Source organism: Malurus melanocephalus, unplaced genomic scaffold (genome assembly GCF_030028575.1).
Source record: "Malurus melanocephalus ecotype Western Australia unplaced genomic scaffold, MMel_1.1 scaffold_390, whole genome shotgun sequence".
NCBI lineage: Eukaryota > Metazoa > Chordata > Aves > Passeriformes > Maluridae > Malurus > Malurus melanocephalus.
In genome coordinates this window covers 47,919-69,487 of record NW_026623622.1, presented here as the reverse complement: position 1 = coordinate 69,487, position 21,569 = coordinate 47,919, and the positions used below count along the sequence as shown (strand labels likewise).

General features: G+C 36.3%; 1 protein-coding gene across 1 annotated transcript in view; it reads right to left on the bottom strand.

Annotated features, from left to right (window-relative positions):
• The window catches only part of MYO3B (myosin IIIB), a gene marked incomplete at its 5' end in the record, with an annotated part of 155,249 nt that overhangs the window by 86,113 nt on the left and 47,567 nt on the right, over nucleotides 1-21,569 (bottom strand). The window contains 13 exons of the mRNA XM_057379142.1: nucleotides 1,683-1,812; nucleotides 3,321-3,409; nucleotides 5,467-5,620; nucleotides 5,843-5,990; nucleotides 7,108-7,318; nucleotides 7,454-7,580; nucleotides 7,950-8,064; nucleotides 8,650-8,748; nucleotides 9,089-9,291; nucleotides 9,923-10,006; nucleotides 11,227-11,331; nucleotides 12,188-12,304; nucleotides 13,176-13,272. Coding sequence (XP_057235125.1) covers nucleotides 1,683-1,812; nucleotides 3,321-3,409; nucleotides 5,467-5,620; nucleotides 5,843-5,990; nucleotides 7,108-7,318; nucleotides 7,454-7,580; nucleotides 7,950-8,064; nucleotides 8,650-8,748; nucleotides 9,089-9,291; nucleotides 9,923-10,006; nucleotides 11,227-11,331; nucleotides 12,188-12,304; nucleotides 13,176-13,272 — 1,679 coding nt within the window. The remainder of the gene's footprint in view (nucleotides 1-1,682; nucleotides 1,813-3,320; nucleotides 3,410-5,466; nucleotides 5,621-5,842; nucleotides 5,991-7,107; nucleotides 7,319-7,453; nucleotides 7,581-7,949; nucleotides 8,065-8,649; nucleotides 8,749-9,088; nucleotides 9,292-9,922; nucleotides 10,007-11,226; nucleotides 11,332-12,187; nucleotides 12,305-13,175; nucleotides 13,273-21,569) is intronic.

The following is a 21,569-nucleotide window of genomic DNA, read 5'->3' as shown; positions in this document are numbered from 1 at the left end:
GCATGGTAACCATGCATTAACTGCAATGAGAGGTATCTCACTGAACCTTCTATACATCTTAGGCAAAATACTCAAGTTGAGTGCTGCTGCTACTAAAATATCTTTATAAGGCCAGAAGAAGAGGCACTTGCATGAGGGAATCAGCATTCTGATTTAGAAATAGCAATWAAATAAAATTTATAATATTTACAATAATTTGGACTGATAACTGGAACAAAGCACCTAAAAGGTTTCATTCTGACAATAGCTCCAAGGTATAGAACAGCTTGTAAAGAAGGTTATGGAGGCACTTCTGACCATGTGTGAGCTTTTTTTTTTTGCTTTGCTTGATCAGAATCTCTTTTATGAATTTAACAYAGACTCAAATGTAGAGTAGCAGTAGACAGATTCTTTGCTCCCCTCTTGGGCACAAACCAATCCTCCATCATAAACCATATTCCCCTCCATCTAAACTCATTACAGCTGGAAGCAGAAGCATATTCCTCTTTSGATCCTCAGCTCTCAGGGACCTCTAAAAGTGTAATTTGAAGGGGGACACTCGAAAGCCTTCCCATAACAAGAAAGAATAGAAACAYTAACAGGAATCTGTCCTCTGTAGTATATAAACAGATATCATGGTAACAATTTTGCATATGCAAAGAAAARTCCAATATAATTTTTTCTCCAGATGTTCTATTTCTATATAGAAACRTCAAGAGAGATTAAACACATCACCAGATGCTATGACTCAAATGTCATTAAATTCATTCTATGTCTAGAAATTCAATGTAGGGAGCTGCTGCACAGGCACAGAATTGCATCTACAGCCCATGTACGATAAGCCTACGCAGCATTTTCTGGCACATCTACCATGTATTTCTACATAAACATAMAACCTCATCTGCATATGTGAGCTCACAATAATTTAGCAATCTAGTACAATCCATTGTATTTAGATTTAKTATTACATATTTTTCTTGCCCACTATGAAAAAGATGCCTCAGGATGAGAGAAATGTTCATTTGCTGGCTTGTTTGCAAGTGGATAGTGMAGAACTATCATTTGTGTATGGTATTGGCATTCTGGTGTCTATCCGTGGAGTAATGAAACTTTATCTTGCTGTTTTATTTAGCTACAGATCTGCACTCTCATGTAAGTCAAAGTCAACAAGCTTTAAATCAAAGCAAKCAGTTCTAGCCTATTAGTATATGGCTTTAATAATTGGTAAGAAACTATGTGTTACATCAGTGCTTCTAAATAAATGGACATTACCTCCAAAACACTTTGATCTACATCACTACATCACATGATTTATGAACTATAAGACATGTTACACAAGAATCTATCAACTGAGTACTGATCTYAGTAAAGAACTAAGAACTAGAAACTCCTGTATTTTCACCCTGCCCTGAGAATGAGCTCTTGCCCTACACACCTGATAATCTCCCATTCTCCAGAGTCAGGGAAGAATCCTGCTCTACAGGTGTTCTAGAAGAATTCATGTCCACATATTAAAATATTTATATTGTATATATTATAATGTTTTAGATATCTAGGTAACTTTATAGAGCAGAGCTCTTTAGAAAATACTTAAAATCTTTAAAAAATAATAATTTTTAAAAATTGTCCAGAATCAAGTAAGAGTTTGAGAGGAACAGGTAGCTGAAGAAGTCACAATGTTAGCAAAGCTGTGCAGAAAGTACCTGTTTTTGTTAATGGGCTAGAGAACAGCTGCTGAAGAAGTTTGTTCTCTGAAGTTCGCAACACCACCACTATGTCAGCAGGAAGAGTGTCTCTATTCTTCTCAAGGAATGCRGAGGCATCATATAATACCTAGTGTGGGAAAACAGAATCAGAAATTCTGCTGAAAAGGGTTACCCAAAACCTACTATGTTCTTTAAAAGGTGAACAGCCACGATGACCAAGTAGACCAGTTAGCATGGGTYAGACAAGCAAAGGAGTTATCTGTAAAGGACTTAAAATTGAACTACAGCAGTGTGTTCAGAGTGTAAATGGGCTATACACAGTAGCTATATTCACAGAATGCCATTACATATCAAACTGGGTTAAATGGCTTAAATACTGTTGTGCTATGCTTTGCCAGGTCAAACTACTCTATGCATGATGCAGTATAACAGAGATACTTCATTAAATCTTAAGTTGGTTGTTTATGTGTGATGTTAGAAATGGTTCTCAAGTGGTCACTATCAACTGCCTGTCTGCCCCAAACCTTGATCCATAAGTAGAACTGCTGGAGGAACAGGAACAATTTGGACACATTGTAGGTACATTAAAACAACTTCTCACAGCACCGAAAATTGTATTAGGAAGAAAACCACTCCTCTATTTAAACTATCTTAACTGTTTTGTTTAGAAATTAATGCCTGGATATTTGTATTAATGTAAAAATAATTTTATTTTGCTTTTTTTAAACTGCAATGATTTTCTAGAATTGCTTTATTATTATTAGCAATATTCCTGTCTAGGYCAATTCCCCCCTGGAGTGCATTAGTTTATACAGAAACTGAATGTTCTCCTGAAATAGAGAACTGGCCAGTAGTGTTTTTATTTGGCCATGTGGGTACAAAGAACTAACAAAACCTGTGTGAATTTTTATAGTTATTCTTAACAAAACAGAAAGCCTGACAGAATTTACTACAATATATCTTAAAATCATTTAATCTTATAATGAGCCAGAGATGAGACTTCATTGATAACATATATWTCATATACAAAACAAGGTTATTTTGATTCTGTCTATAAGCAAGTATTTGGGATTAAAATCATCACAAGCAAAGCTCATGTTATGGTGAAAACTGGACTGTTATTCCCCATACAAAACGACATGTGAATGTGAACCTCTGAGAACAAAAGAAGTTAGGTGTTACAGAGTACAAGAAAACATCTCTACTAGAAGTCCCAGTTTTTTCAATGCTCTCTATAGGATTTTAAGTTRTGTTGCAGACACTGGCTTACATTGCTTTTATGCATATACTTTATATACACTCTCACACAGAACTACCATGGCATTCACACACTGTTACCAAGCATATAGTCTGCTCTAGCTCCAGAGAGTTGCTAGTTTGAAGCGACTGTAGTACTGGTGTTTCTGAGGCCAGATTTCTTGCAGAAAAGAGACAAAATCTACACAATTTGCGGAAGAGTCCTAAGGATAGGCTCCAAAATGGACTGCTACACATAAAAAATTCATTGTAGAGTCTATGTTTGCATAAACTTTATCATTTTTTCTATTAAAATGAGGAAAAAAGACATAAAGCAGAAACTCTGGTTAACAACCATAACACTATTACTTGAACTAAACAAAAATCCCATGACCTTACCTTTCCAGCRTAGTGCTGAATACCAAATGACAATTCCACTCCTTTTGGTCTCCAGAAGTATTTGCATCKTAAGTTATCTTCAAATTTATCTAGACATTGAGAAGAGATGTTGATTTAAGTGACAGAATGATTAACTGTAATCTTTATCCTAATTAGTTTGCTAAATTGCTACTCAAGAAGTCAGAACTGCTACAAACACATATTATCAGATTGCTCAGAAATCTCCCTGTCAGAGAGATCTCTGTCAGAAATCTCCCTGCTCAGAAATCTAAGCTGTCACTTCTGAATGAAAAAGCTCATTTTGAACTAGCCCAGCAACACTCTCTTCCAAACACCACTGTTTGTGGACGTTTTCGTGTAGAAAGATATTAAATAAGAAGACCCCATGAGAAGATGTGATGACTTCTCATATTTTGCAATGGGTTTGGGGTGAGTTTGTTTCAATGTACATTCAAAACTGTGCATATACAACGCTCACTTGGATGCCTATTACTTGTATCTTCTCTATCTTCCTTTCTGCATTCATTTAGCTCTGTGCAACACATTTTAAGGATATGTTAATGTCTTCAGTCTGGATCTGTCTCTCATGTACCTTTGGATTTCTACAGAAAAAGGTGGAAAAAAACCCAGAAAAACCTCTTCTAAAGAACTTTCTGTTTCCCATGACTGTCCCTAAGGAACTGACAAAAAAAGAAATGCCACTTTCTAAGAAAAATGTCTTTTATACCCTGTGATGGTTTGTAGGCTCTTTAATATTTCGTAATAAAATTTGTGMTGTCTGTCCAACACTGAGGGCCCAGGCAGCAATTCCTGCCTGCTGAGCCAAGGAAACACCCCTGGAAGGGAGCAGAATCCATAGGGGCCCATGTTGATAATTATACATGCTATACGGTTAAACTTGCTATTATACTAATTTACCTGAACAAGCARCTAGAGACCTGAGACCAGAATAAATTGAAAAAGCTCTCTGTCATGCTGTATAAATCAGAAAATATTATCAAAATGTTTTTCCCAATGTTAGAATCCGTTAATATTTTGTGTTAGGTTCTTCTTTCTATTAACATCTAATCAATCTTGTATTTAAAACAAAAATAACTAARTTTGGAATTTCTGGGGGCTGGGACACAGTGGTGGAATTAATGATTGTCTGGTACACCTGGGTAGGGCAAAATATCTGACTTTGCTGTCTCCTTGAAGGATTCTGCTGTGCCTTGTACAGATCAGCAGTAAGGCCGATCAGCACTGGATCAAAAGAAGTGCCTCGGAAAGCAGAAGTTCAATATTCAGCATTAACTGATRTATACAACCCACAGGGAGGCAGACAACTTCAGTACACAAAGGAGGAGTGGAATGAAACCACATTCCTTCTCTCTGTGACCTGGACTCGTTTCAGCTCAGCCTAGCTGTAGTGAAAAACCTTGTACGTGTATTGTGCAATTTCACTGTTTTCTCTAACAGTTTGAGCCTCTGCTGCACATTCCATTGAAGGAAATGGAACTCTTATTTCWTATCACAGGGAAAAATGCAGCTCTAGTAAATAAAAACAAGTTTTAAACATGGCATTCACAGAATATTTTAAGGTTGGCACCAAGATTTGTTAAAATGTATGCAAAATATGCACAAAGAAAGGGAAATACTGAGCCAGATGGCACACCAGAAATAACACACACTTCCTATTTATGATGAGACAAGCTGGAGTGAAGCAGTATTTTCTAATTGGATAAATATGGGCCTAAGAGCCTGGGAGATCTAAATTTTACTTTCAACACTAATGCTACTCACAGGGTGGTCCTAGATAGAAGATTCTACTGCGTCCCAGCCTTCTCCTCAGTAAATAGGGATCAATACTGCCTGATGTACCCCACACACACGGACAAGACAMAGTTTATTTCCTTGTAACATTGGAAAGACAATAAACCTTTGCCATCTGATACTTAAGACAAACTGTTCCAATATGAAAAGAATAGAAAACATGTAAGCAGAGAAAAATGATGAAGCACAATGGAAAATATATTTAGAATGYCAAATGAAATGACACAGCCTGCAGACAACTAGGCTAGGAAAACTTGAATAAAGATGACATTCCACCCTCTTATAATACATTTGTCATTCCCCAGGCCTTTCCCAGAGTTTTGYTTGCACATACCAACTAAAGTTAGATCTGTTGCCTGAGGAAATCTGCTTTCTTCATCTAGCAGAGACAGGAGACCCATTGGTTTCTGAAGGAACATATCTAGAAGTGGACGGTTGTCCTCATACTCCACTGTAGTAGCATCAATTCCCTCACTCTGATATTCCATCTACAAAAGTCACCAGTAAAAACAACAGCATCATTAGAGCATTTATGATTCACAGCAATGCTCTACAGGCCTCAACATTGTTATTTACAAAACTTCAACTGARAGATGTCATTGTCTCGTATTTAAATCACATGCCCATTTTGTACTTTTTWAAGTACTCCCGAATATGATCTAAGGTGTAGGATGGTTGATTCTGCCAGACCTCGACAGAGTTGAATTTACCTGCTCAAGTGCAAAGATATGTTGATTGAAATAAAACTGGATCTGTTCATTAGCGATATTTATGCACAGCTGTTCAAAAGAATTTCTTGCGAAGTTCTCAAATCCGAATATGTCCAGTATCCCAACATTCATCCCACTTTCAGCACTGCTGCATGTGAAAATACAAACAAAATTTGTTATGGGCAACACCAAATCAAAATAAAAATAAACATGGTAACTAAGATCGCATAATTGATTCACTCTGATGCAAAAATAGAGGAGGAAAAGAGTGTCTGACACAYTGTGCAAGACAACTTATGCATTTGTTCAGCATTGTTAAGACTTTTTTGTTTTCCACTTGCTTCACACAAATTTCCATGAAGAAGGCAGAAGAATCACAGGTACAAAGTAAYACACACTTAGCAGCCATATTGAAACAAGGGGTTTCAGTAGACAGATGCCAAATAAAATCTGCTGTCTGCTCCTCCAGGTAGACAAAARGTGTCAAGGTGTAATGGTATGTTTTTGCTGTACTCATTCAGAAGGATAGTTACTAAATCTGCTGCTGTTACAAGCTGGACTGTTAAAAGTCCCTGTGCTAACTCTAGTATAGTCATACAGCAGTCACCACGACAACAGCAAGCATGGATGAGAGAGAATATGTGCATATGACACAGTGAAGGAGCAAGTAGAGACCTCMGACCAGAGGCATTTTCACGTCACCTGAGAGGTTCTCTTGTTTCTAAAATCTCTTCAAAAAATCAAACCAGCCAGATCAGTGCCTGGCAATTAATCATAAGGATGCACAATATAAAGTATTTATAAATGTAAATATGAAATTTATAAATGTAAATATGATTTTTTTAAAATTACATCTAAAGTAGCAACACAACATCTGAAACTGGCATTTATTACTTGCTTACAAAAGCAGGGAGACTGTGAGGACTGTGAATACATACTGAAGTTTTTCAGAGTACTTCAATTATTTGTCAGCCTTTTACATGATTTTCATTTTCACTATATAGGAAGTGTCATTTTAAAGGATTGTATAGCACTTCAACCACCCAATTTCCAGGGACTTCAGTAGCTGAATTCTATTCAGCTCTTTGAAAATGATGGGGTTAATGCCCTGGAAACAGAATTCAGTATCACAGCATGAAAACCATTCTGAAGCCYTGGCCAAAATAAACACTGCACTCTTCCTGCAAAATCAAAAATGTACAAATGGATGAACCCATCAGACATATGCACAGTAAGTACACAAGATTCAGTGATGTGTAACTTGCCATATATTTTTATCTGGCTGCAGCAGGGTATTAATACGATTTACAATCCAGCTGAAGAGCCGGCCATAAAGTGCTTTGGACATGGCATCTCGCACGTCAGCTGCTTTGTCCACRGTGTTTGTTCGGATAATAGTCTCCCCCCGTGTTACAACACAGTGGGAGGTTAGGGCCTCTTGAAGTTCTTCTGACCCAATGCTTAGTAGTGCAGCAGCTAAAAGACAGTGGAAAAAGACACATAATTGTGATCATGCAGTGGAAATCACCAGCATTGACCAACTGTTACCATGAGCTAGAGACTATCACAAATAGAGTAAAATTTACRGAACTGATATTAAAAAGTATATACCATTATCTAAGGCTTCTGGATTAGGAACCTCACTTTTATCTGTTTGGTGTTGTGAAGATATGGCAGCAAACTCAATATTTCCAGTATTTAAGATTCCAGTCAGTATTCTGTACACTGAGTATACTTCCTGTAAAAGATGACAAAAAGCACTTTTAATGAATTCASTTAGACACACACATCATATTTAGGCTATGAAAGAAAAATATGGGCACTGGAATGGCTATTAAAGCTTGTAGATTTCTCTGAGACCAAGTTCTACAAGTTCAAGTAAGCTTCTATTTACACAGAAAACAGTGCAACAGAATTGCCTGAATACTAACTGGGACCTCAGACTAGTCTTGCCTTCTGAGTGTGCGGTTACACTTTCATAGCTCCCTTCTGTCATAACAGAGATTTTGAGGCTCACAAAATTTGTACATCCACAAAACCAAAGGGCAGCACTGGAGATGGTTTTCATAAAGAAGGTCAGTAAAGATTGGGTGACTGAATCTCTTACCTCATCAGTAAATCCTATAATTCTAAAACAATGCTGAATTGCTTCAAATTGTCTTCCATAGGAATCTTTAGTAACAATATCATGCATTACTCTTCCAGTTTCATTATCAATATATCTAAACAGAGTGGGAGAAAGAGAGCATCACACTAGCAACATATGTCAGTACAAGCTCCARTGACTTCAATACAAGTACCTCAGTAACTGGAAAGAACATTTATCTCCATAAATTCCAATTACATAGCTTGATGCTACTTCATAAGAAGTTTTTGCTTCTGTTGCTCATTCTTTGTTAGTGTCTATTAAGTTTACTAGCATTTCACACAAATCCCCTCACCCAATAGAGATCAGATGCACCCAAATACAAACACCAATTAACAAACTCCAAAGCATACTCTGGCTTCTTCCTGAACCTGAAGCATTACGGGAAGAAATCATAAGGCGGATTGTCTGCATTTGAAAGTACGACAAAATATCAACTTAATAATGGGCTTGGTTCTTCATCCTCCTTCAACAGTTCAATTTCTCAAACAAACACAAATAATGTAATGCCTTAGTGTCCATCTTCTCGCCTTGGGAGGATTAAAAAAGATCCTTAATGGATGGAGAAGGATTAAGGGAGATTTTAAGGCATCATACTGAAAGCAAGTGCTGATCAATAGCTAATTACAATGAGTATTTAAAACAAGTGAGCAATAGTTACCTAGGAGGCTTTTTATCAGGAAGTCTATATTCAGAAAGTTTCTTCTGATGATAAAGGCCAGCATAAATATAATAAAATATATGGAAATTTTTTTCTCCCCTGGAAAAAAAAMCAAACATTATTTTAAAGCAGCTGTGTTTATTCTTGTGGTGTCCTGTACAATGAAGCAAGGTAGTAAATCTCCCACTTGTTTTAATAGTGTAGGATAGCAGCTGTGAAACACAGAAAATCCAGTCAACATAACATTTCTCCAAAGAATGAAGTGGATCTGGCTTCTACTCCAAAAGAACCTAATGGCCTATTCTTGTTGTCATAGCACGGTACAAAAGATTACTTTTTTAGCAGAAGACAGAGAAGTATCTAAAATACAGAATTTTTGACAATTAAGTAAATTCAAACACTATATTAATGGCATAGGACAGACAATTAATATACCTACACAGCCTGTTTTATGACCCTTGATTTTTCAAGTAGATATTCAGAAATCTTTGCTCCCATAACAGCTCCTGTAGGTGTAAACATCATTTCCAGGTATTTTCCAAAGCGACTTGAGTTGTCATTGATGGCAGTGCAGGCATTTCCAAATGCTTCAACCAGAGGATTCACCTGAAGAATTTTCTCACGCAAAGCACGGTTATTGGCCTTGACAGAAGAGATACAGATCAGAAGGACAATTAAAAGAACATAATGCTTACTCATAATCTAATTGCTTCAGAAGAACAGAAACCCTTTCTCACTGTACGGAATTAGGTACTGTGCTAACCTTTCTACTTATACAATAAGAGGTCCAACAAATTGTTAAGAAAAGCTCCCACAGGTAGCAAAATACAGATTCTTCTTTCTCTGCAACTGTTCCACCTCAGACTTGTCAATGTCTACCTAGGGTTAACCTGACATGGTTAATTTTMCCATTATTTTGTGTTAATAGTATTAATTGTAACATTTAAATGTACAAGAGTTTCTAAGATTAGAGCCACAGCAATACTTGCCATTCTTTACTGTATAAATAGGGATACAYGTGATACTGTATATAACTACAGGTACTGAACACTCAGAATCGGGCACCTTCTCTTYAAAAAAATATTAACAGGCTTGGTGTGAGTCATAGTCTTGCATCTTAATTCAATACTCTCACTTGCATGATTACTATGTCCCTAAATCAAGTGTGGCAATTTTCATGAACAGCTTTAAGTATTAAYGATTAAATAAAGTGAACATTGGGGTAGGGTTGGGAGGATTTCTTCACAATTTTACGTAATTGGCTAGGAAATACCTTTCCCAAGAAGGTCAAATGTTGGACGATCAGATGGGCGCTTTCTGTCTTTCCAGCACCACTTTCCCCACTGATGATAATGCACTGAAAACACAAAACAAAAGATTTAGGTGCACAGTTCACCACATGGTCGATTTCTGCTATTACCACTCCTGTTATTTCACGTTTAGAAGCAAACTACAGATTAGTTTAAGGGTCAACTCCCTTCTGCAAGGAGAGATCAGCAAAGGCTCAGAGTAATAACTGATTCCCTAGATGACTGAAATGAATCACACAGTGCCTGATTGCAATGTGCATGTGTGAAGCAGTGACTAAATTTCTAAGGACTAGAACACATAAACGTATCTGCGCTCACTGCATTGACTTAATATGAATTAACATGAATCACAGGATACAGCTGTTTTTAAAACACTGACCAAAAGTTTGCTCTGAAAAATAAATTGGTTCTGCRTGGAGAGGCTATTCTGTAGGTGATACTGATATTCAAGCTAGAAGACATCTAAACATTWGAGAAAAATGTGCATCTGTTCAGTGGATGATTCTGGGAGGACATATCCACTTTCTTCATGGGTCAGCCRTCCTTAACACATGGTATTTTATAGGCTCTTCAAAAGCCTTCCAGACTCAAGAGATTAGCTAAAATGCTAAATCACTTTCCTTCTCTCTCCTGTTACACGCCATGGGCAAAAGGGAAATTGAAAGCCAGTTCACACCTGAACACTGAAGAATKAAGACTTCCGATCATAGGAAGTTTGAATTCTATTAACTTTTATTATTTACCCCATTTTTTCATGTATTCTACAGACCTCCAGTAAAAATATTATTCTACTTAAGGATCTAGTGACATRTAATTAAAATTTAAAAACTGAGCAGTTGTACAGATTCACGTGTTTTTGTGCAAACATCTGTAAACTATTTGCATGACACTGTAAATACACAAGATACTTGGCTGGGAAAAGATAAAAGGTCCTAAAATACTTGCKGCAATGCCACTTCATGTAGAATGGAGCCTTGTGAAAAGGTCTGAAAGATGCAGCAGTTATCAAGTGGTACCTTGTGCTTGACAGCAGGTGCAGGGACCAACCCTACATAATTTGTGCAATATGACATTTGCAGCTCATTTCTTTGCTTCCTGACTGCTATTTTTGCACTTGGAAACTGGTAACACATTAATTACGCTACCAAACTTAATTGCTTTTGTGTGACTAGGGAAGTCATGCACAACAGTTGACATAGTTAAAGTCCTGTAGCACAATGGCAACATGATTAACATGAAACCCAAACCAAAATGAACAGATTCTTACCTGATCCTTGCYGAATGTAACCATGCTTTGGTAGGCAGCATCTGCAGAGGCAAATATGTGGGGGGGATTTGATGAACGCTTCACACCATGGTAAAGCTTGGAGAACTAAATTTAAAGAAATACACATGTAAGTCAAAATACACAATTTAGCTACATAACTAAGAACTGAAAAGAGGATGGTGACTATTGTCTGCCTGTTCAACAGAAGGCAGTTCCCTGTTACATGACAGAATTTTCACTCAATCACGTGAAGAGGAGTGGTAATTCTTGGCACTGCCAAATTTCCAGAAGACAAATTACAACACCTAAAATGCAGTCTTATGCTTCCCACATAAGATAATGAAGAGAACTGTATCATAAGGAAGCGAATTTCAAACACAAACATTAAATCAAGGAAATAACAAATYTATACAAATGAAACTTACAGTGAATCTGAAATCTGGCCCCCTAGCTGAAGCCCTGATTTAGGMATCCATGGACATGAAGTTATTTCATACTTGTAGGGCATTCTCCTCATACTTGTAGGGAATTAAACTGGCCTCTATGTTTACAGCATTTGATTAATTTGTTTCTTTTAAGACAGACTTTATGGTACAGGATATGTAATAACCCATAGTCAGAGCAATTCTTCAGAAAGCAAAAGCTTCAGCATGAGGAGGTTCATATAACCATCTTCTGTTCCCCTGAAGAAAGCCCTAAATGCTAGACAAGGGGCACAGCTGTACCTGCGGTAATCTCTGTCCCTCCTGTAGAAACCGTGCCTCCAAAAAAAAGTGAATGAAATAAAACTAAACCGAATTTAACAAACAAAAGAAAATATTTTAGCCACACTGTTCTGGGAAAAGAAAAGGCTGAGGTTTAGTCTCTGCTCCTAACTTCCAGCAACACGTAAATATTTTAGCTAATGATGTTAATATAAAATGTAAAGCAACTACCATCCTCAGCTTGGAATCTCTCTTACCTGGGGAGAATAAATGCTGAGATTCTGGAAGGGGTTCAAGGCTATTAAAATGTCTCCAACATAAGTATAAATCTGTAAGTCAGCATAGCGTTTTTGCAGCTGATGAATAATTGTATCCTRAGAAGATTACAAAAAGTTTGATAGTTATACAGTATTTTCCTACTTAGGAAGATTTTTGTAAATATACTGAGAACAATGTTTAAGAAATACTTATTGTARGTGTTATTAATTATTTCTAAAATGCCAAACCCACAAAATCAAATATTTTCAAAATTCTTGCTAATGCCACAAAATGAAGTTAAATGGCCACTCCTAACTGCAGATTAAAACATATTTTGTTAACTACCCTGAGATACAAATCTTCTGAAGAGAAAATGGATGTAGACATTATTGCTGCACTTCATAGTACATGTCCATTTAATTTTTTTATTTGACCATGAAAGAAGGATAATAATTTTTCAAGGATTAAATTTTAAATAGTGGTAAAAGACTTTAAACAGGAACCTGGCACAATTTAGTACTATGTCTTTTTCTTGCTGGCATGTAACTTAAGGATTATCCACATAAAAATTTACAGATACTCTGCAAATAGGTGATAGAGTGAAATATGAAATTGATACTGTTTTATTACTTTTTATGCAAAAGCTGTAGCTAACATATTATTCTATATAACTCAATTATTTTAGGAAAAAAAACCACTTAAAACTAGATCTCTATGACTAAACTTCATGTTTTAAGATTATTTAAACTTGCATCACTCATAATTAAGTTTTTCCACACAAAAGTATTCACTGCYACTACTTTATTCCACTATATAGATTAACAAAACGAGGGCAGCAGATCAGTCATGTGAGAATTCCTTTGCYTTGGTGAGAAAAAAGGTTGCAAAAAGGAACTAATTTCATTCTGCTAAGAAGGCCTAAAAAGAAGAAATAGGCAAGAATGTAAGGTACAATTATCAGAAACTGCTACTCAGGCAGTACAGTACCTCACTGAGAACTTCTAGATTTACCAGATCATCATCTAGAGAGTACGTGTCAGCTCTGTCCACATGGAAAGGTCTTCTAGTATGTATTCGTTCATGCCTGGAAGTTGTTAGAGCACCAGTGTTACAGAAGTGTATTAAGAGACGGCAAACATTAAGATGCAAAGGGAAGTCATGGGTGAATGCTTTTGTCACATAAAAACAMAGACATGCTCTCTGAAATGTGGTGTTGTTTTTTTTTGCTTGCAATATCCGTTTATAAAAGCAATAGATCARCTAACTGTCYAGTGTAATACCTGTTTTCTCTTTCACAATATATAAMCCAATCTATTTATCGAAGTTCAGCAAAGATTTAGCTACAAACTTACTACCCCTCACTCACACTCAGTAAAAGATAAAAAATTCTTCCTCTTTTCCCTTCCCTCCTTGCTCTAAGTTAATAAACTACCRCTCAGTTTAATTAAATGTAACCCCCTTGTGCCCAGCCATAGTACAGTCATCTAAAGAAGTTAAAAGAAGCAGTAAGTAGGATAAAATCCTACTGTTACCTTGATGTATGCCAAAGTGCCTCCTCAGGCGACCCTAGCTCTGGCCCAAAACAACATTTTTGAACCACAGCTGCCATCAGACTCTAAATTATATGGATGTTCAGTCAGCTTGTCTCCAGAGATTTAAGCCACACAATAAGTAGCAGAGACAAACTGTCACATAACCCCTTTATAATCAGATTATACTGAGGGAATCTTTGAAAACGCTGTGTATATGTTTTTAAACAACATATCTTGTTGAAATGGGAACAAATTAAGAGGCTGTAACATGTCTTCCACAGAGGGTGTGAAATATGAGTGCTGTAAGTGCAACTAGGCTTTTCTTTACAACAAACATAATCAAAGCATAGTAGAAGGACACCCACCGAGATACAGTCTGCATCCTGCTGAGTAACATTTAGCATTGATCCTCAATGACAGTCCTTGACAGATTGTTTTTGCATTGGTTGCCATGTAGAAAGTAAGAATCACATGATCAAGCATCCCAAAACAAAGCTAAATATTATATCAAGCTCTAACAGAACAGTACTGTAACTTGGCAGGAAATACTTGTTTATCTATTAAGGTTCAATGTTAATATGAAGAYGTAGCAGGTCTTTTTAATCACATTTTCATATGCTCTTGGAATCCTCTTTCAAAAATTAACACCGAGGCTTTCACATTTTTCTCCTTYATGTACACTTCCATATTCCAAGCTAATCAGTTTCCATTCAGAAAAGAGAATGTTTTCACATCCAACAGTTATTACATCATCAGAAGAATTATTGCATGGAAAGCCTCTAACAAAGAGGAAGGAGAAGAGTGTTTGCCATGAGTACAGCACTCCTGATAACTGTGAATCACATTAAAATATCGTATTTTTTAATGTCTATTTTTATTCATTTTCCTCATTTCCTTTTGGATACTCAATGAGTTCTGGAAAACTACTCTGTAATGGTTTATTTGAATTATAAGTAAATAAAACWGTGCAAACTGTTTTGTCAGCTAGGAAATAAAACAGCAGGAAGACAGCAGGTTTTGCTGACAGTCCCACTACATTCTCACAGATGGTAGTTTGCTTGATGTTGTACACACAAAGCAATGAAAGAAGGACACAAGAACACAAATAAGAAGCTTTGAAACAAAAATTTTTATAGCAGGTATTACTTCCCATGGGCAGCATGGTGATAATTTGAATTTGTTTGAAATTCCATTCAGTTAAGTCTTGCACTTTCTAGTCTTCAATTAGATATTGGGTTCTGGGTTCTTTCTAGCTTTTTTTTTTTTTTTTTTTTTTTTTTTTTTTTTTTTTTTGAGTCACTATGTGCAAAAACATTACACTTTGCTGACAAGCCAGATCTTCAGAGGAGTAAGAATGCATGATGTATTACTAGGGTTTTTACATGTTGTTTCCCTTTAAAATCAGTATTCAACCTCTTGTTTTACTGCACAGAAATATGCTGTTGTAAATAATGTAAATCATTTTGAGATGGGAGCAACTCTCGGTCTACAAATGAAAGAAATATTTTAACAGCTGCTTTACTTCATGAAGATGTAGCTAATAAAGCAATGGCTTGACATCATAGCTAACTCATCTGTAAAGCTTTTTCTTCCTCGAGCAAAACATCATAGCCACAATACTGAATTGCAACAAACCGCAAGTGGGGACACATCTACGAGAGGTGTGAGGAGGAGGGGGAAGAGGGAGCATTCAAACCTAAGCACGACTAATTGCAGAATGGCTTTGTAAACTAATCTGTTATCTGATTGTGTATTAAACTCCTGCTGTTTGTTCACCTTAAGTGATAAAYGAATCTATTTTTTTTATTGCAAAGTATTCCTCTAAAGACTGTGTAGATAAACAAGGAAACTGGTCTTAGTTAAATATAAGTAGAGCTTTGTGCATATATTTTCTTGCACTTAACTCATTTTCCTAAGTACATGATTAAGAAGAGGATATTAGGAGCATAACATCACATTAGCTTCAAATCTCCTACTGGCCTCATCAGTTTTCTACTGACCCTATGTCCTACAGTGCATTGGCAAAGTAGGAAGGAAAAATACAGACAGTAACCTTTAATTATTTCCAMAATTTTACATCAGAAATACAATCTGCTTTTAATACATATATATATAATACTTAAAAAGCAGGAAGAAACACTCTTAATTGGGGAAATAACAGTCAGTCTATTTTTTGCATGAAAAGTAGAATTATCAGCCATTTTTTCAATTACCCTTCCTTTCTGACAACATATAAAAAGTAAAAACTCTAAGCAAAAGGAAAATCAAAGACRTTGTTACTTTCCGTAAGTTTCCAGCAATATTCTGAAGCAATCCCTGGRAGAAGTAGTCTCTTCCCAAACAAAAGAACTGGAGTAAAGGGTGAAAAGGGCTAAGATACCTAACTTTATTATAGAATCACAGGATGGTTTGGGTTAGAAGAGACCTGAAAACCATTAGATTGACTCCAGAAATCTAGTGATGAGCACWGTCTGTTGAAAAAGGCTCTATGCCCTGAAGCACCTTCCTTTTACCTTTTTACCAGACAGGAATAGCTGGAAGGTACAATTTTTTTTTGGATTTTGGAGGAGAAGCAGAAGGCAAGAGCATTTTTTCCTTGGGAGAGCAATTTCATGTGGAGGTGGGAAGCGTTCATTGGCTCTAATTGTGGCAAAGAGATTGTTTGAAAGTAACCTGCTGATATATCCTGCTATYAAGGGATGGAGAGAAAAAAGCTAGATGCACCACACAGACTTCTAGATCAAAAAATCATTTTGCTGGCAGATCCAGCCTGAGAACAAAGCAACACAAAGAACATTGCCTTCGTTAGGAAGGTTCCTTGTCAATCTCTCTCCCCTCCATCCCTAACATTCTTAGCRCCTTTCAAGTGGCCTGCTTTGGCTTCTCAGAGCACATAAGCATTTATGTTTACTGTTTGTTTGTTTGTTTGTTTCTAGGACTAGCAAAGGTAAGATGGTTTCTGCATTTGGTCTTTACATTATTACCAATTTTAAAGCTCATTCCTGAGATTTACAAGAAAAATACACACCACAATGAGAAAAAAAAAAAGGAGGAGAGTGTGATATTGCCACACAGAGATACACAGCCTATTTCCTACGCCTTGCAAAGACTTAACATCAAGTTGCAGCCTGGAGTAATTTACTAAAGCTAGGTCATAAYAGAGACACTAACAAAGCCTTAATTACAATATAAATGCTACAGCTATAGTTTACAACCTCCAGTAAAAACATATACATTATACTCAGAACAAGGACCAGTTTGGGGGGCCACAGTAGCTTTGAGATTAAAAAAAAAAACCCTAAAAAGTGAAAAAAATAGTTTTAAACTCAATTGCCTAATATTCATATAMATGAAGGCTGGCAGATTTGCAATAAATTATTTTGTGTATAGCATCATGGAAYTATTTCTGGTTCTGTTCTGTTATTATCTCTGAGTCCAAAGGAAATTACTGGCTGTATGCAATCAAGTTCCTTGTGGTTAATTGCTTTCAAAACTAAATGTGAGCTGGCAGAGAAGCTTGATATCTGGTAGTAAGAATTACTTCCTTGGATGGACTGCTGCTGCAATCCAGCTGGCTCATAAGAAGGGGGAATCTGCCAAGACACTGTCGCATCATTCTAGTACCTGACAAGGTAGCCAGAACATACCTGCCCTTCTCAAACTATTAAATGSTTTTTTYYYCCTTTTCTATTTTTTCCTCAGGCTTCTTCAAGTTTGATTCTTCCTGATGTACAGATCTGCTTTTTCTCCTTCAAAATGCAAGGTTTCACAAGTGTCTGCTCCCCATTACAGAAACAAACTTCTAAATGGTGACCAGCACTAACACACTGACCCAACATCACCCAAAACTGTAAACTCTGAACTCTKTAATTTCTAATTAAAACCTGTTTAAAACCCCATTCATGCAAATGCTGAATTTTTTTTTTTAAGTTCTTTTAAAAACTGAAACCAGARGTTAGTAGATCTTTTCTGATTCCTATGAAGAAGCCTATTTACAGGCAGGAACATAAGATACCTAGTCTGTAGGAAAACATTCAAGAGAAGAATTGAGCCATGTCTGGAGTTGGMCTCTCCAAACCTGCTGATAATTGCAAAGCTGCCACTTTGAACCATATAACCTAAACCATTCAATGCTTGATCAACATTAACTTTCAAAAACCAAATCATTATATAGTTTTTACATCAGGAGTTACTAGGTTACTGAAGAAATACAGAAGACCATGGTTTTGCTCAGCTTCACTTCCAGTGACACTCAATAGACAGGGTTAACAAAATAAATGTAGATGCCAACTGGTGATTATTAAATATTTTTGTTACCTTAAAATGAATATAKTCTTATCTACTGCACTTCACATAGGTGCTCCATATTATTGCCTCCAAAAGAACAGCCAAATGCCACAAGGGAACCCACACTGTCTAGCATGTTGACAAATAGCTTCACAGAATATTATCACGGGCAAAATTTTTAGAATGCATTCTGTGAAGACTTTTCTTCCCTGTCTCCAGCTCTAAGMTTTTAATCAGGTATTTTCTTTCTTGATTTTCTGTTTCTCCACCACAGTATTAAGGCAGTTAACAGATCTGTCACTACATTTGAATTTCTCCATCTTATATGTTGTTGTGACACTGCTTTTTTAGAGTTTCCCCTACATGCTATTCTGGATACAACAATTTGTTATTTTAAGACTGAACCAAAGTAGATAAAGTCTTAATTGCTGTACATTCACATGGGAAAAGGAAAAAAAAAAAAAAACCAGAACATTATAATTTCATTCCCTTTTGGTGATGGCCAGTACTTGTCAAGGTCTTCAATCAAAGATTAAAAATTCTATAGTTTTCCATTTGTTTTGTTTTTATATGGAATAAAATGGAAWGTTTACTTTTTTAGAAAAAGTCTTACTAAAGGATAATTTATGTAAGGAAGGGCTGGGACAATARACAGAATACCAGAGTTCCAAATTAGCTTCCCCTTTAAATGTCTCCATTACAAACTCTACTTTATTTTTAAACATTATTTGTGGAACTTGGTACAATTCCTAGCTTAAAAGGCTTTGAAAAGTTTTACATCTGCTTTTCAACTTTTCCAGCATCGAAAACCAGCTACCAGCTTTGCCAGGTTGAGATAAAGTCCTGACAAGGACAAAAGAACGGGGATAATATTTGATGTTTATAAACAGACACCAGAGAATATACCCCCTGTGTGTTTCTGCTGGCTTAGTTTTTTTCTCTCACTACAGAAGCTCAAGCTTAGGAGGTTTTTGACTGAAATCACTGAAACTGAAACAAAAACAGCATCATGAGTTTGTTCCAGGGAGTTGAACAAAAATGTGAGAAAAAAGCCAGTTCTCTCCTTTTCACTGCTACATCAGCTCTTCATGTCTCTCCTTCATATGCTCTAAGTAATTAGTACTGACKTTCAAGTCTGCAGGCTTGCCCTCAGGCACAATGACCTTAAATGATGTACCAAAATAGGCAAAATTGGCATGGCTCCATTGGAAAGAGAATCCTATTAAAAACCCTGCAGGTGCTGAGTCAGTACAGAATCAAAAGACACAAACCGTCCTGGAAGACTTTCATATGAGACAAAACACAGATACCTCCTGATCACTTGTCATCACCAATGACTCCCTGGGCTCCTTCAAATAAGAAGTGCAGTTAACACAAGCATGCTGATGATTTTCCAGTTTCTGGAAACTTTCAGCTCTGAGAACATTTCCTATTATTTATCTTTTAAATGATTAATCTGTAGTGTTSCTCTACTCCTAAAAATGGGTGTCTATTATCCTTTATTTCTGAAAACCAGGAAATTAATGTACATTTAATTGTACCTGTCATGGGTGCCTCAATAAACGTATAYTTATGTTTTTATGCACTATAAATTTATGATGTTGTAATAGAAAGATTTTACTTAACATGGGTTTGAAKTGGCTTTATTTACTTTGAAGTGGTAACTATACATTCAGATGATTTCTACAGATGATTACAAATGAATGCCAGTAAATTTTTTACAGTACCATCTGGTCATATGTTCTTCTGCATGTCAAAATATGTATTGAAAATTATGTTGTAGATGCATTACAAAGGTTTTAAAGGCTTTTAATTGGTAAAAATTTTCCTAGAGGGTACAATATCCTTATGACAGAGCCAAGTTTTTTACTATTATGAGGCTACGTCAACTCTCTGGGGAAAATTACAATTAGATGCTTTTGGTGGTTGGTTCTTTTGCACTCTTATGTTCRTAGTCCAGTATTAACTGTCTGGCCCACAGATTTGGTATTTTGTAGGGATATGCTTTTGCTATCTCACTAAAGTTTGTACCAATTTGATCAAGTTTAAAATCTTTAGAATATCATTCTGAACACTATGTTCAGTGGTAAATAATAACAAGATTTTTGTCCTCASTGAGCATGCTCTCAACCCTGATCACAGTGGGCTGGTTCTTCACAGAACAAGTAAGGATACTACAGTATAATGCTAAAACAAGTAGACAGATTTTTGTTTGAAAATAAAATATTTAAGCTGGGTTAGGGGATGGCGGGATGGACAAGGAGTTAAACTGCCTTAGATGAGCACTGATTCATACTAAAATGCTGGGAAGCAAAATCCTTCCTACATTYCAGTCATGTGCAAGTTGCAGAGGCTTGTCTGTCACAGCACATCCAGTTAATAYCTGAAGAGGCTTGGGGAAGGAAATKCTGTCTTGGTCTTGGTTCTTTGTCACTCCACATTATGGAGCTCATTCCCAGAAGAATGTWTTGGAATACCGTGACAGATCCATTTCAGAGCTCCTCTTAGCACAAGATCATTTCACTCTGTCTATATATGCAATCAGGTCAACAGCTTGAGAAAATCTTACACCTCTTAGCCCCAGCCATGCCACAGCTRTAGGCAATGTGATCTGTGAGGTGCTACATGGGAAAGGCATCTTAGGAAGCTGATAAAGYAGAAACTTCTACTTTAACACTGGCATAGCTCCCTCACTCACAGTGAGCATTTCCGGGTATGTTTTCACAGAAAACAAAGAAACCAAAAGAACAAACACAGAAACCCTGCAAAAACAAACAAACAAACCCCCACCAGCCCCAAAAGTCAAATTCACCTTGAAATTGTACTTAACAGCCATTCCTTTATTTTAACTTTTACATTCTTGTTTGGGCCTTTAACATTTAAGCCAATGGCATGTAAGTATATTCATGTGTATGACTTATAAATCATAACATCTAATTTACTTCATCAACATTAGTACRTGTTTATTTATAACAATGGGCCAAAGCTTATCTAACTCTAGAATTTCATATTACAGAATGATTGCAGAGCTTGGGACAGGGTTTTCATTTGCATTTAATTCTCTTTTGAAACAGTGAAATTCTGCCACCCTCTGGACAACAACTAAACTAAGACATATTTATAATCAGCCTCAAAAGATGMCACTTGTGCTGATAAACATGCATTGCTTTTTAAGCACATTTTAAAATTAATTACCAGGCTGAATGAAAAAATAGAAGTTATTATAAAACTACAGGCGAAACATTTACTTTAAGTACTGAACAGTACTTATAAATACTTATAAAGTACTTCTAAATACAGTATAAATGCTTGATAGTATTTAATCAAACAGCAAACTTGGAAATTTTCTATTATTAACTTTCTCTAGTAGTTACTTGAATACTCACAACTGTATTTTTAAAGACCTGTTAACAAAGTATTATATAATTTCTCATGCCACTATGTATTCCCACAAATCAGAATATCCTGGCATTATCAGCATCTTTCTGACTGAGCCAAAAGAGAACACATATAGAACAGAGTTCAGTGGGAGAAAAAAAGGCAAGGAAGATTGCATTATGGC